The sequence below is a fragment of the Leuresthes tenuis genome, unplaced genomic scaffold, assembly GCF_036924035.1.
Source record: "Leuresthes tenuis unplaced genomic scaffold, fLeuTen1.0.hap1 SCAF_22, whole genome shotgun sequence".
NCBI lineage: Eukaryota > Metazoa > Chordata > Actinopteri > Atheriniformes > Atherinopsidae > Leuresthes > Leuresthes tenuis.
In genome coordinates this window covers 466,746-480,163 of record NW_027325376.1, presented here as the reverse complement: position 1 = coordinate 480,163, position 13,418 = coordinate 466,746, and the positions used below count along the sequence as shown (strand labels likewise).

The window sequence follows — 13,418 nt, the reverse complement described above, 5'->3', positions numbered from 1 at the left end:
ATGGGGCGGTTCGGCTCCTCTCTGACCCGCTTCGGCGGACAGAAGCCCCGGAGAGTCGAACAGGGGGTTCCTCAGAGGTATGAGCCCCTGTACGCGGGAGCGCGCTCCGTGTACACGGTGGCTCCACGTGACCGCGCTCTGATTCCAGCCACGAAGCCGGAACCATTTTGTCACGTTGGTGTTTCGGGTCGGTGCTGAGCCGAGCCGCTTCAGTGAAATAAAGCTTTTCATGGTTCTGCCCCAGTTATCCAACTGGATTCATCTGAACGGATCCAGAACCCACAGCACCGAGGTTCTGGGAGCCACGATCCGTTTACAGAGACGGTCACACCCAGATTTTTGAACTGGGGGGGGGGCAAGCTGTCGACAAAAGATTTCAACTCAAGTTATTTTTCAGTAATTTGGGCATTAAGTTCCTCTTTAGGACCCTGGGGAGGGACAGTCGTCCTCATTTACAATGAAACTCGGAACAATCCGCCCCCCGCCCCCCCCCCCCCCCGCCTTAAGTACGGCGGGATGGGGGGGGGGGGGGGGGCGGATCGGGGTCCCATCTGGGCCCATGATCACACCCATCATGACGTCCTGTATCGCTCTGTGAAAGGTCCAGAACCGTTACAGGATATAAACTGAACGGAAACTCCTGAAACCATCGCCTCTGGGTCAGAACCGGGTCAGAACCGGGTCAGAACCGGGTCAGAACCAGCTCATCCGCTGGAATATGTCTGCTTTTAGTTTCCTTCACTTTGGTTTAATTTTTGATCCAAATGAACCCCCCGAAGGAGCCATTTTGAGCATTTATCAGGTGGAGAAAGCTGTGAAAGAGTTCATCTAAGGGACAGAGTTCAGTTTCCTAGTGATGGAGTCACCGGTTAAAATGGGATATAGTGCAGCGATGAAGATACTTTAGACTGAGGTTGAGGACAAAAGGTTGAACAGAGTAAAAACCTTTAATTAATTTGTGATCTCCAGCTGGTTCCGAAGCCTTTCGGTTATCTTCTGCTCACAAAGACTCCAGTAGTATCAGGCCTCTTCCTTAAAGCTCCCCGGGTGGCCCTTACAGACCCTGATGGATCAGTACCGGGTCACACCTGCAGACACCTGGCCCACAGTGGTCTCACTGAACCAGCAGAGTCAGGGCAGCAGTCTGGGCTCATATCCAGGGGTTCTTACCTGGAGAAGGGGGGGGCACTACTTGTATTTGCTGTCTGTGGAGTCCTGCCCTCTGATTGGCTGCTGACCTGCTTCTGTTTCCTTCCTCAGTTTCCCAGCATGCCTTAGGGGTGCAGGTGGAGGTGTTTGAGGGGGAGACGTCTGTCCTGCTTCCCTGTAGGGTAGCAGTGACTGTTTCCAATGGATCCACGGTGGTGTGGGACCGTGGCGACCTGAAGATCTCCACAGTTCACGTTCGTAGGCCTGCTGGGGATTATCTGAAGGATCAGAACCAGATGTACAGAGACCGGACATCAGTGCAGGCTGGCGCCCTGCAGACGGGAGACGTCAGTCTCACGCTGAGAAAACCCACATTCACTGACGGTGGAAAGTACACCTGCACCATCCGCAGGATGGGGGAGGACCTGAGTCAGACTGCAATCCATCTGCAGGTCAGAGGTCAGTACGGCAGGTCAGAGGTCAGTACAGCAGGTCAGAGGTTAGTAAAGCAGGTTAGAGGTTAGTATAACAGGTCAGAGGTTAGGACAGCAGGTCAGAGGTTAGTACAGCAGGTCAGAGGTTAGTAAAGCAGGTTAGAGGTTAGTATAACAGGTCAGAGGTTAGGACAGCAGGTCAGAGGTTAGTATAACAGGTCAGAGGTTAGTATAACAGGTCAGAGGTCAGTAAAGCAGGTTAGAGGTTAGTATAACAGGTCAGAGGTTAGGACAGCAGGTCAGAGGTCAGTACAGCAGGTCAGAGGTTAGTAAAGCAGGTTAGAGGTTAGTATAACAGGTCAGAGGTTAGGACAGCAGGTCAGAGGTTAGTATAACAGGTCAGAGGTTAGTATAACAGGTCAGAGGTCAGTAAAGCAGGTCAGAGGTTAGTATAACAGGTCAGAGGTCAGTATAACAGGTCAGAGGTTAGTATAACAGGTCAGAGGTCAGTATAACAGGTCAGAGGTTAGTATAACAGGTCAGAGGTCAGTACAGCAGGTCAGAGGTCAGTACAGCAGGTCAGAGGTTAGTACAACAGGTCAGAGGTTAGTATAACAGGTCAGAGGTCAGTAAAGCAGGTCAGAGGTTAGTATAACAGGTCAGAGGTCAGTATAACAGGTCAGAGGTTAGTATAACAGGTCAGAGGTCAGTATAACAGGTCAGAGGTTAGTATAACAGGTCAGAGGTCAGTACAGCAGGTCAGAGGTCAGTACAGCAGGTCAGAGGTTAGTATAACAGGTCAGAGGTTAGTACAGCAGGTCAGAGGTTAGTATAACAGGTCAGAGGTCAGTACAGCAGGTCAGAGGTTAGTACAGCAGGTCAGAGGTTAGTATAACAGGTCAGAGGTTAGTATAACAGGTCAGAGGTCAGTACAGCAGGTCAGAGGTCAGTACAGCAGGTCAGAGGTTAGTATAACAGGTCAGAGGTTAGTATAACAGGTCAGAGGTCAGTACAGCAGGTCAGAGGTCAGTACAGCAGGTCAGAGGTTAGTATAACAGGTCAGAGGTTAGGACAGCAGGTCAGAGGTTAGTATAACAGGTCAGAGGTTAGTATAACAGGTCAGAGGTCAGTACAGCAGGTCAGAGGTTAGTATAACAGGTCAGAGGTCAGTATAACAGGTCAGAGGTTAGTATAACAGGTCAGAGGTTAGTATAACAGGTCAGAGGTTAGTAAAGCAGGTCAGAGGTTAGTATAACAGGTCAGAGGTTAGTAAAGCAGGTCAGAGGTCAGGACAGCAGGTCTGAGGTTAGGACAGCAGGTCAGAGGTTAGTATAACAGGTCAGAGGTTAGTAAAGCAGGTCAGAGGTCAGTACAGCAGGTCAGAGGTTAGTATAACAGGTCAGAGGTCAGTACAGCAGGTCAGAGGTCAGTACAGCAGGTCAGAGGTTAGTATAACAGGTCAGAGGTCAGTACAGCAGGTCAGAGGTTAGTATAACAGGTCAGAGGTCAGTACAGCAGGTCAGAGGTCAGTACAGCAGGTCAGAGGTCAGTACAGCAGGTCAGAGGTTAGTATAACAGGTCAGAGGTCAGTACAGCAGGTCAGAGGTCAGTACAGCAGGTCAGAGGTTAGTATAACAGGTCAGAGGTCAGTACAGCAGGTCAGAGGTTAGTATAACAGGTCAGAGGTCAGTACAGCAGGTCAGAGGTCAGTACAGCAGGTCAGAGGTCAGTACAGCAGGTCAGAGGTCAGTACAGCAGGTCAGAGTTAATGCTGCTGGTCTGGATCATGTGACTATGTGGGCCAACGCTCAGGTTGTCCGTGTTGTCTGCAGAAGCTCCTCCTTTCTCACTCGGGGTTCTCATCGCGGTCCTGGTTCCCCTGAGCCTGGTTCTCCTGGTTTTGCTTCCTGTCGGTGCCTTAATGTGCTACAGACATCAAAGGAAGAGGCACAAAGCAGGTATGTTGTGTTGAAGCTGGTATCAGTACACAGTAGGACCTGTTCCTGTCTGAGTCAACGTTTCACTCTCAGTTCGTTCAGATTTGAATTATTTGGCGCCAAATTACAACAAATATCATATCCGTGCACAAGTTTGAGCCTGATCTTAAAGGTAGAGAGGGTGTCTGCTTCCTGAAGCCAAACTGGCAGCTGGTTCCACAGAGAGGGGCCTGATAACTGAAGGCTCTGCCTCCCATTCTGCTTTTAGGGGCCTGATAACTGAAGGCTCTGCCTCCCATTCTGCTTTTAGGGGCCTGATAACTGAAGGCTCTGCCTCCCATTCTGCTTTTAGGGGCCTGATAACTGAAGGCTCTGCCTCCCATTCTGCTTTTAGGGGCCTGATAACTGAAGGCTCTGCCTCCCATTCTGCTTTTAGGGGCCTGATAACTGAAGGCTCTGCCTCCCGTTCTGCTTTTAGGGGCCTGATAACTGAAGGCTCTGCCTCCCATTCTGCTTTTAGGGGCCTGATAACTGAAGGCTCTGCCTCCCATTCTGCTGTTAGGGGCCTGATAACTGAAGGCTCTGCCTCCCATTCTGCTTTTAGGGGCCTGATAACTGAAGGCTCTGCCTCCCATTCTGCTTTTAGGGGCCTGATAACTGAAGGCTCTGCCTCCCATTCTGCTTTTAGGGGCCTGATAACTGAAGGCTCTGCCTCCCATTCTGCTTTTAGGGTCCTGATAACTGAAGGCTCTGCCTCCCATTCTGCTTTTAGGGGCCTGATAACTGAAGGCTCTGCCTCCCATTCTGCTTTTAGGGGCCTGATAACTGAAGGCTCTGCCTCCCATTCTGCTTTTAGGGGCCTGATAACTGAAGGCTCTGCCTCCCATTCTGCTTTTAGGGGCCTGATAACTGAAGGCTCTGCCTCCCATTCTGCTTTTAGGGGCCTGATAACTGAAGGCTCTGCCTCCCATTCTGCTTTTAGGGGCCTGATAACTGAAGGCTCTGCCTCCCATTCTACTTTTAGGGGCCTGATAACTGAAGGCTCTGCCTCCCATTCTGCTTTTAGGGGCCTGATAACTGAAGGCTCTGCCTCCCATTCTGCTTTTAGGGGCCTGATAACTGAAGGCTCTGCCTCCCATTCTGCTTTTAGGGGCCTGATAACTGAAGGCTCTGCCTCCCATTCTGCTTTTAGGGGCCTGATAACTGAAGGCTCTGCCTCCCATTCTGCTTTTAGGGGCCTGATAACTGAAGGCTCTGCCTCCCATTCTGCTTTTAGGGGCCTGATAACTAAAGGCTCTGCCTCCCATTCTGCTTTTAGGGGCCTGATAACTGATTTGATGCTCCCACAAAACGGCTTTAAAGGTGCAGAACTTGACGGGCCGAAGCAGAGTTGTTTAGAAGAAAGTGTCTCACTCCGTTCTTTTCTCAGTCTGCCAGGCGGAGACGGTGGAGCTGACGGAGGGCAAGAAATCTGTTCTACTTCCCTTTAAAACCAAACCAGGCCTCCCTGAGGGCGTCAGAGTGGAGTGGAGCTGCTCCAACCACGAACAGCTGGTCCATGTGTATCAGAACCAGTCAGGTGAACAGGTTTATCTGGGCCGCACAGAGATGAGGGAAGACCCCCTGAAAACGGGAGACCTCAGTCTGTGCCTGAAGGAGCCCCGTCTGAATGACAGCGGAGCCTACAAATGCACCGTGTTCAGGGCCCGACGCATCCTGCTGCAGAAGGTGGTGACCCTCAGCATCAGAGGTGAGTTTTTATTCCACAAGTCAAGAAAATCTGCTTCAAACGCGATGGAAATACAACAGAGAGAAGATAAACAGTTACGGGTACAACATTTTATCAGCTGCTTAAAGCTGCAATTACACAAATGTTTCATTCAAAATGAGCCGTTTTTAGTCCTTCAGGGACTCTCTGATGCCACCTGTTCTGATCACCCTATTAAAGGTGACCTTCAGTGACCTTCAGTGACCTTCAGTGTTTCGAGCCGAAATGTCCAATGATGATTTGGAGTGTAATTAAAGATATTTTATAGAATTGAATTGGTGACACAGTCATGAACTGTGAAACAGGGACTATATAGAAATGAACAGAGGAGGTCCGGAGATGGAGCCCTGAGGAACTCCACATTTCATGTAAATATGCTTTAAACACACTGTCACTGTAGAGCTGCCACAAACTGGTCTGCTCTGTGAAGTAAACCTCTGGAAGCTGAGTCTGACCAGAACTGAGATCCACGACTATCAGAACCAGATATTTTCAGCTTGATGCATCAGAAAACCCTCGTTTCTCTGTGCTGTGGTCCAGAGATGTGCCAAGTTACTGGGAACCAGTCTCTTCAACCATGTTTGAAGGTTCAGCTCAAAGAGAAGATGAGTATCTCAGCTGTTTTATTTTTTACTGAGCAGCATCTGAGGGACACTCCCTGAATGAAAACTGCAGACTACTGTCAGAGGCTATTAAAGACAAAGAAAAAACATGTTTTATGTTTTCATGCTGCTCAAAATGAATCCATCTACAGATCTCCTGGAAATCCCATGTAGGGATTTATGGTTGAATGGATTTTTAAAGCTGAAACCTTTGTTTATTCATTGATCAGTCATTTAAATATGGCCAAACTGATGAAGAGTCATTAGCAGCACCAACAGCTGTCTGAACACCTCATGTTTGCTCTGTTCTGGCAGAGAGTTTGCTGGAGAAGGTGAAGGTGACCGAGGGGGAAGAGTTCGTGCTGCTCCCATTTAAAGTGGCCAGTAACCTCCCTGATGATGTCAGAGTGACGTGGCGGCGCACTGACAAAGACGAGGCAGTGCACGAGTATCCGAGGCACCAAAACCAGTCAGACACGCTGAGCAGGATTCTCGAGGACTATCAAGGTCGCACAGAGATGACTGAAGATCGAGTGAGAACTGGAGACCTCAGTGTGACCCTGAAAGTACCGCGAGTCAGTGACAGCAGCATCTACATCTGCAGCGTCTACAACAGCGAGGGAACGGTCCTGAGACAGAAAATGGTGACACTCACTGTCAGTACAGGTTAGTATGACGCATCACACAGGTCAGTAAACGCATCACACAGGTCAGTAAACGCATCACACAGGTCAGTAAACATGTAACACAGGTCAGTAAACGCATCACACAGGTCAGTAAACATGTAACACAGGTCAGTAAACACATCACACAGGACAATAAATCATCCTACAGGTCAGTAAACACATCACACAGGTCAGTAAACACATCACACAGGTCAGTAAACATGTAACACAGGTCAGTAAACACATCACACAGGTCAGTAAATGCATCACAAAGGTCAGTAAACACATCACACAGGTCAGTAAACGCATCACACAGGTCAGTAAACACATCACACAGGTCAGTAAACACATCACACAGGTCAGTAAACATGTAACACAGGTCAGTAAACGCATCACACAGGTCAGTAAACATGTAACACAGGTCAGTAAACGCATCACACAGGTCAGAAAACGCATCACACAGGTCAGTAAACACATCACACAGGTCAGTAAACATGTAACACAGGTCAGTAAACACATCACACAGGACAATAAATCATCCTACAGGTCAGTAAACACATCACACAGGTCAGTAAACATGTAACACAGGACAATAAATCATCCTACAGGTCAGTAAACATGTAACACAGGTCAGTAAACGCATCACACAGGTCAGAAAACACATCACACAGGACAATAAATCATCCTACAGGTCAGTAAACACATCACACAGGTCAGTAAACGCATCACACAGGTCAGAAAACATGTAACACAGGTCAGTAAACGCATCACACAGGTCAGTAAACATGTAACACATGTCAGTAAACACATCACACAGGACAATAAATCATCCTACAGGTCAGTAAACGCATCACACAGGACAATAAATCATCCTACAGGTCAGTAAACACATCACACAGGTCAGTAAACACATCACACAGGTCAGTAAACATGTAACACAGGTCAGTAAACACATCACACAGGTCAGAAAACATGAAACACAGGTTAGTATGACGCATCACACAGGTCAGTAAATGCATCACACAGGTCAGTAAACGCATCACACAGGTCAGAAAACACATCACACAGGACAATAAATCATCCTACAGGTCAGTAAACACATCACACAGGTCAGTAAACACATCACACAGGTCAGTAAACATGTAACACAGGTCAGTAAACACATCACACAGGTCAGTAAACACATCACACAGGTCAGGAAACATGAAACACAGGTCAGAAAACACATCACACAGGTCAGTAAACATGTAACACAGGTCAGTAAACACATCACACAGGTCAGTAAACACATCACACAGGTCAGGAAACATGAAACACAGGTCAGAAAACACATCACACAGGTCAGGAAACATGAAACACAGGTCAGAAAACACATCACACAGGTCAGTAAACATGTAACACAGGTCAGTAAACACATCACACAGGTCAGAAAACACATCACACAGGTCAGTAAACATGTAACACAGGTCAGTAAACGCATCACACAGGTCAGAAAACACATCACACAGGACAATAAATCATCCTACAGGTCAGTAAACGCATCACACAGGACAATAAATCATCCTACAGGTCAGTAAACGCATCACATAGGTCAGAAAACACATCACACAGGTCAGTAAACACATCACACAGGTCAGAAAACATGTAACACAGGTCAGTAAACACATCACACAGGTCAGTAAACACATCACACAGGTCAGTAAACACATCACACAGGTCAGAAAACATGTAACACAGGTCAGTAAACGCATCACACAGGTCAGTAAACACATCACACAGGTCAGTAAACACATCACACAGGTCAGAAAACATGTAACACAGGTCAGTAAACGCATCACACAGGTCAGAAAACATGTAACACAGGTCAGTAAACGCATCACACAGGTCAGTAAACATGTAACACATGTCAGTAAACACATCACACAGGTCAGAAAACACATCACACAGGACAATAAATCATCCGACAGGTCAGTAAACGCATCACACAGGACAATAAATCATCCTACAGGTCAGTAAACGCATCACACAGGTCAGAAAACGCATCACACAGGTCAATAAACACATCACACAGGTCAGAAAACGCATCACACAGGTCAGTAAACGCATCACACAGGTCAGAAAACATGTAACACAGGTCAGTAAACACATCACACAGGTCAGTAAACACATCACACAGGTCAGTAAACACATCACACAGGTCAGAAAACATGTAACACAGGTCAGTAAACGCATCAAACAGGTCAATAAACGCATCACACAGGTCAGTAAACACATCACACAGGTCAGAAAACATGTAACACAGGTCAGTAAACACATCACACAGGTCAGAAAACATGTAACACAGGTCAGTAAACACATCACACAGGTCAGAAAACATGTAACACAGGTCAGTAAACGCATCACACAGGTCAATAAACGCATCACACAGGTCAGTAAACACATCACACAGGTCAGTAAACACATCACACAGGTCAGTAAACACATCACACAGGTCAGAAAACATGTAACACAGGTCAGTAAACGCATCACACAGGTCAGTAAACACATCACACAGGTCAGTAAACACATCACACAGGTCAGAAAACATGTAACACAGGTCAGTAAACGCATCACACAGGTCAGTAAACGCATCACACAGGTCAATAAACGCATCACACAGGTCAGTAAACATGTAACACAGGTCAGTAAACATGTAACACAGGTCAGTAAACACATCACACAGGACAATAAATCATCCCACAGGTCAGTAAACACATCACACAGGTCAGAAAACATGTAACACAGGTCAGTAAACACATCACACAGGTCAGAAAACATGTAACACAGGTCAGTAAACGCATCACACAGGTCAGTAAACGCATCACACAGGTCAATAAACGCATCACACAGGTCAGTAAACACATCACACAGGTCAGAAAACATGTAACACAGGTCAGTAAACACATCACACAGGTCAGAAAACATGTAACACAGGTCAGTAAACACATCACACAGGTCAGAAAACATGTAACACAGGTCAGTAAACGCATCACACAGGTCAATAAACGCATCACACAGGTCAGTAAACACATCACACAGGTCAGAAAACATGTAACACAGGTCAGTAAACACATCACACAGGTCAGAAAACATGTAACACAGGTCAGTAAACGCATCACACAGGTCAATAAACGCATCACACAGGTCAGTAAACACATCACACAGGTCAGTAAACATGTAACACAGGTCAGTAAACACATCACACAGGACAATAAATCATCCCACAGGTCAGTAAACGCATCCCACAGGTCAGTAAAAGTTAGAAGAAGTTCTCACTGAGGTACCCTTGTCAGATCACCTTCCTGTCTGTGGTGTTTTTGGTTGTCTGTCTATAGAATGTAGATATATGAACCCTCAGTCCCACCACGCCCATTAGCTACATATATATATTACTGTCAGGCCCAGCCGTCTCTCCGCAGATCTTCTGGAGGAGCAGTGAACATATCACTCTGTGGCTTTAACTCATTCTTGTCCCTTTTGCTGTCAGGACAGACAGGCTTTTCCAACATTGTACATATTTAGTGGGACTTGCTCTCAGTCTCTCAGGCACAAGTGCTGGAGGTGAGGAAAGGGGCGCGGTCTGTCTGGCTGCCCTTTAAAACGGCGCCGCACCTCCTGTGTCAGGACGTCACCGTGGAGTGGAGATGCTCGAAGCCAGAGAACACGGTGATCCACGTGTATCGGGAACACCGGCACCACCGGCACCAGGATTATCAAGGCCACACAGAGATGGGGGACGACCCCCTGACCACCGGAGACCTCAGTCTGAGACTAATAGACCTCAATCTTACTGACGATTTCTACATCTGCACCATCTACGATAACCGGGGAAAAGTGCTGAAACAGAAAGTTGTGGGATTGAGCATCAAAGGTCAGCAGAAGAAACCCCAGTTCAGGGGCTGGCACATTAAATATGTCAGATACAGAAGCTACTGCCTGAACGTTCACTTGTTCTTCTCTGTTCACTCAGTCTATGAGATGGAGATCGTAGAGGTGCCAAAGGGGGAAAAATCTGTCCAGCTGCCCTTTAAAACTGCAGCTCTGTCTGAGGACGCCAGAGTGGAGTGGAGACACCCTGACTCCAAACGCACCGACGTCCTCACCTATGAGAACGGAGACATCCGGCCAGAAAAACAGGACAAGGTCTATCGAGGCCGTACGGAGATGGACAAAGACCGAATGAAGAATGGAGACCTCAGTCTGACCCTGACAAACCCCATCCACAATGACAACGGTCTCTACACCTGCACCGTCTACAAGGGTGGAGACATTCTGCTGCACAAGCTGATGATACTCAGTGTCAGAGGTCAGTAAAGGCAACACAGGGGTCAGTAAAGGCCACACAGGGGTCAGTAAAGGCAACACAGGGGTCAGTAAAGGCAACACAGGGGTCAGTAAAGACCACACAGGGGTCAGTAAAGGCAACACAGGGGTCAGTAAAGGCAACACAGGGGTCAGTAAAGGCAACACAGGGGTCAGTAAAGGCAACACAGGGGTCAGTAAAGGCCACACAGGGGTCAGTAAAGGCAACACAGGGGTCAGTAAAGGCCACACAGGGGTCAGTAAAGGCAACACGGGTCAGTAAAGGCAACACAGGGGTCAGTAAAGGCCACACAGGGGTCAGTAAAGGCAACACAGGGGTCAGTAAAGGCAACACAGGGGTCAGTAAAGGCAACACAGGGGTCAGTAAAGGCCACACAGGGGTCAGTAAAGGCAACACGGGTCAGTAAAGGCAACACAGGGGTCAGTAAAGGCCACACAGGGGTCAGTAAAGGCAACACAAAGGTCAGTAAATGCAACACGGGTCAGTAAAGGCAACACAGGGGTCAGTAAAGGCAACACAGGGGTCAGTAAATGCAACACAAAGGTCAGTAAAGGCAACACAGGGGTCAGTGAAGGCAACACAGGGGTCAGTAAAGGCCACACAGGGGTCAGTAAAGGCAACACAGGGGTCAGTAAAGGCAACACAGGGGTCAGTAAAGGCAATGAAAACAGTGGATGTGATAAATGTACTGATAAACGGTCTATTCTGTAATCTGCAATGTGAATTGGACTCGTGAGCCAATCAGGAACACATCCATCCATTTTCTATACCTGTTAATCCAACTCAGGGTTGGGATACACAACCACTCACACCTCAGGGCAGCTGAGAGCTTAGAGTCAACCGGAAGCCGGAGAACCGGAAGAGAACCAGAAGAGAACCCGAAGAGAACCCGAAGAGAACCGGAAGAGAACCGGAAGAGAACCAGAAGAGAACCAGAAGAGAACCCGAAGAGAACCGGAAGAGAACCCGAAGAGAACCAGAAGAGAACGCGAAGAGAACCGGAAGAAAACCGGAAGAGAACCCGAAGAGAACCGGAAGAGAACGCGAAGAGAACCGGAAGAAAACCGGAAGAGAACCCGAAGAGAACCGGAAGAGAACCGGAAGAGAACCTGAAGAGAACCAGAAGAGAACCGGAAGAGAACCAGAAGAGAACCGGAAGAGAACCCGAAGAGAACCAGAAGAGAACGCGAAGAGAACCGGAAGAAAACCGGAAGAGAACCCGAAGAGAACCAGAAGAGAACGCGAAGAGAACCGGAAGAAAACCGGAAGAGAACCCGAAGAGAACCGGAAGAGAACCGGAAGAGAACCTGAAGAGAACCAGAAGAGAACCGGAAGAGAACCGGAAGAGAACCGGAAGAGAACCCGAAGAGAACCAGAAGAGAACCGGAAGAGAACCAGAAGAGAACCGGAAGAGAACCGGAAGAGAACCAGAAGAGAACGCGAAGAGAACCGGAAGAGAACCCGAAGAGAACCGGAAGAGAACCGGAAGAGAACCGGAAGAGAACCAGAAGAGAACCCGAAGAGAACCAGAAGAGAACGCGAAGAGAACCGGAAGAGAACCAGAAGAGAACCCGAAGAGAACCCGAAGAGAACTAGAAGAGAACCGGAAGAGAACCAGAAGAGAACCGGAAGAGAACCGGAAGAGAACCAGAAGAGAACCCGAAGAGAACCAGAAGAGAACCGGAAGAGAACCGGAAGAGAACCCGAAGAGAACCCGAAGAGAACCAGAAGAGAACCGGAAGAGAACCGGAAGAGAACCAGAAGAGAACCCGAAGAGAACCAGAAGAGAACCGGAAGAGAACCGGAAGAGAACCAGAAGAGAACCCGAAGAGAACCAGAAGAGAACCGGAAGAGAACCGGAAGAGAACCCGAAGAGAACCAGAAGAGAACCCGAAGAGAACCAGAAGAGAACCGGAAGAGAACCGGAAGAGAACCCGAAGAGAACCAGAAGAGAACCAGAAGAGAACCCGAAGAGAACCAGAAGAGAACCCGAAGAGAACCAGAAGAGAACCAGAAGAGAACCAGAAGAGAACCGGAAGAGAACCCAAAGAGAACCCGAAGAGAACCCGAAGAGAACGCGAAGAGAACCCGCGCATACATGGGGAGTACCTGCAGACTCCAGGAACTAATATGAAAACACATTTATTTCCCTGCGGAACCTGTATTCGTGTTCAGGCGCTACACATGCTAACAGCTACCACAGAATCACGGCTTCCTGGAGGCTTAGCTGACCTTTGCTGACCTTTGCTGACCTTTGCTCTGTTATTCAAACACAGTCAGATAATGTGTCTGATGTAGAGATGAGTTCATGAGCTCAGGTTCTCGTCTGTTTATCTTCTCTGCAGAAAGCTCCTCGATCAACTTCATTGAACAGATTCCAAGATACAAAAGGACAAGACCAAGGAACCCCTCAGCTCCTCCTTTACAGGCTCATCTTTTACAGGCTCCTCCTTTACAGGCTCCTCTCTTAGAGGCTCCTCCTTTAGAGACTCTCCCTTAG

At 48.0% G+C, this 13,418-nt stretch overlaps 1 protein-coding gene across 1 annotated transcript; it reads left to right on the top strand.

Annotated features, from left to right (window-relative positions):
* LOC140282314 (uncharacterized) lies at positions 1 to 13,418 on the top strand. Its single transcript, XM_072376897.1, has 8 exons — positions 1 to 174; positions 1,061 to 1,162; positions 1,254 to 1,608; positions 4,950 to 5,270; positions 6,206 to 6,556; positions 10,133 to 10,465; positions 10,565 to 10,900; positions 13,264 to 13,418. The coding sequence occupies exons 1-8, from the start codon at positions 1 to 3 to the stop codon at positions 13,416 to 13,418; spliced, it is 2,127 nt and encodes a 708-aa protein (XP_072232998.1).

Coding starts and splice junctions, on each gene's coding strand:
- LOC140282314 (XM_072376897.1), top strand. CDS start 1: ATGGGGCGGTTCGGCTCCTCTCTGACCCGCTTCGGCGGACAGAAGCCC. Junction 1,609..4,949: donor AATCCATCTGCAGGTCAGAG/GTCAGTACGGCA, acceptor TTCTTTTCTCAG/TCTGCCAGGCGGAGACGGTG. Junction 6,557..10,132: donor GACACTCACTGTCAGTACAG/GTTAGTATGACG, acceptor ACTTGCTCTCAG/TCTCTCAGGCACAAGTGCTG.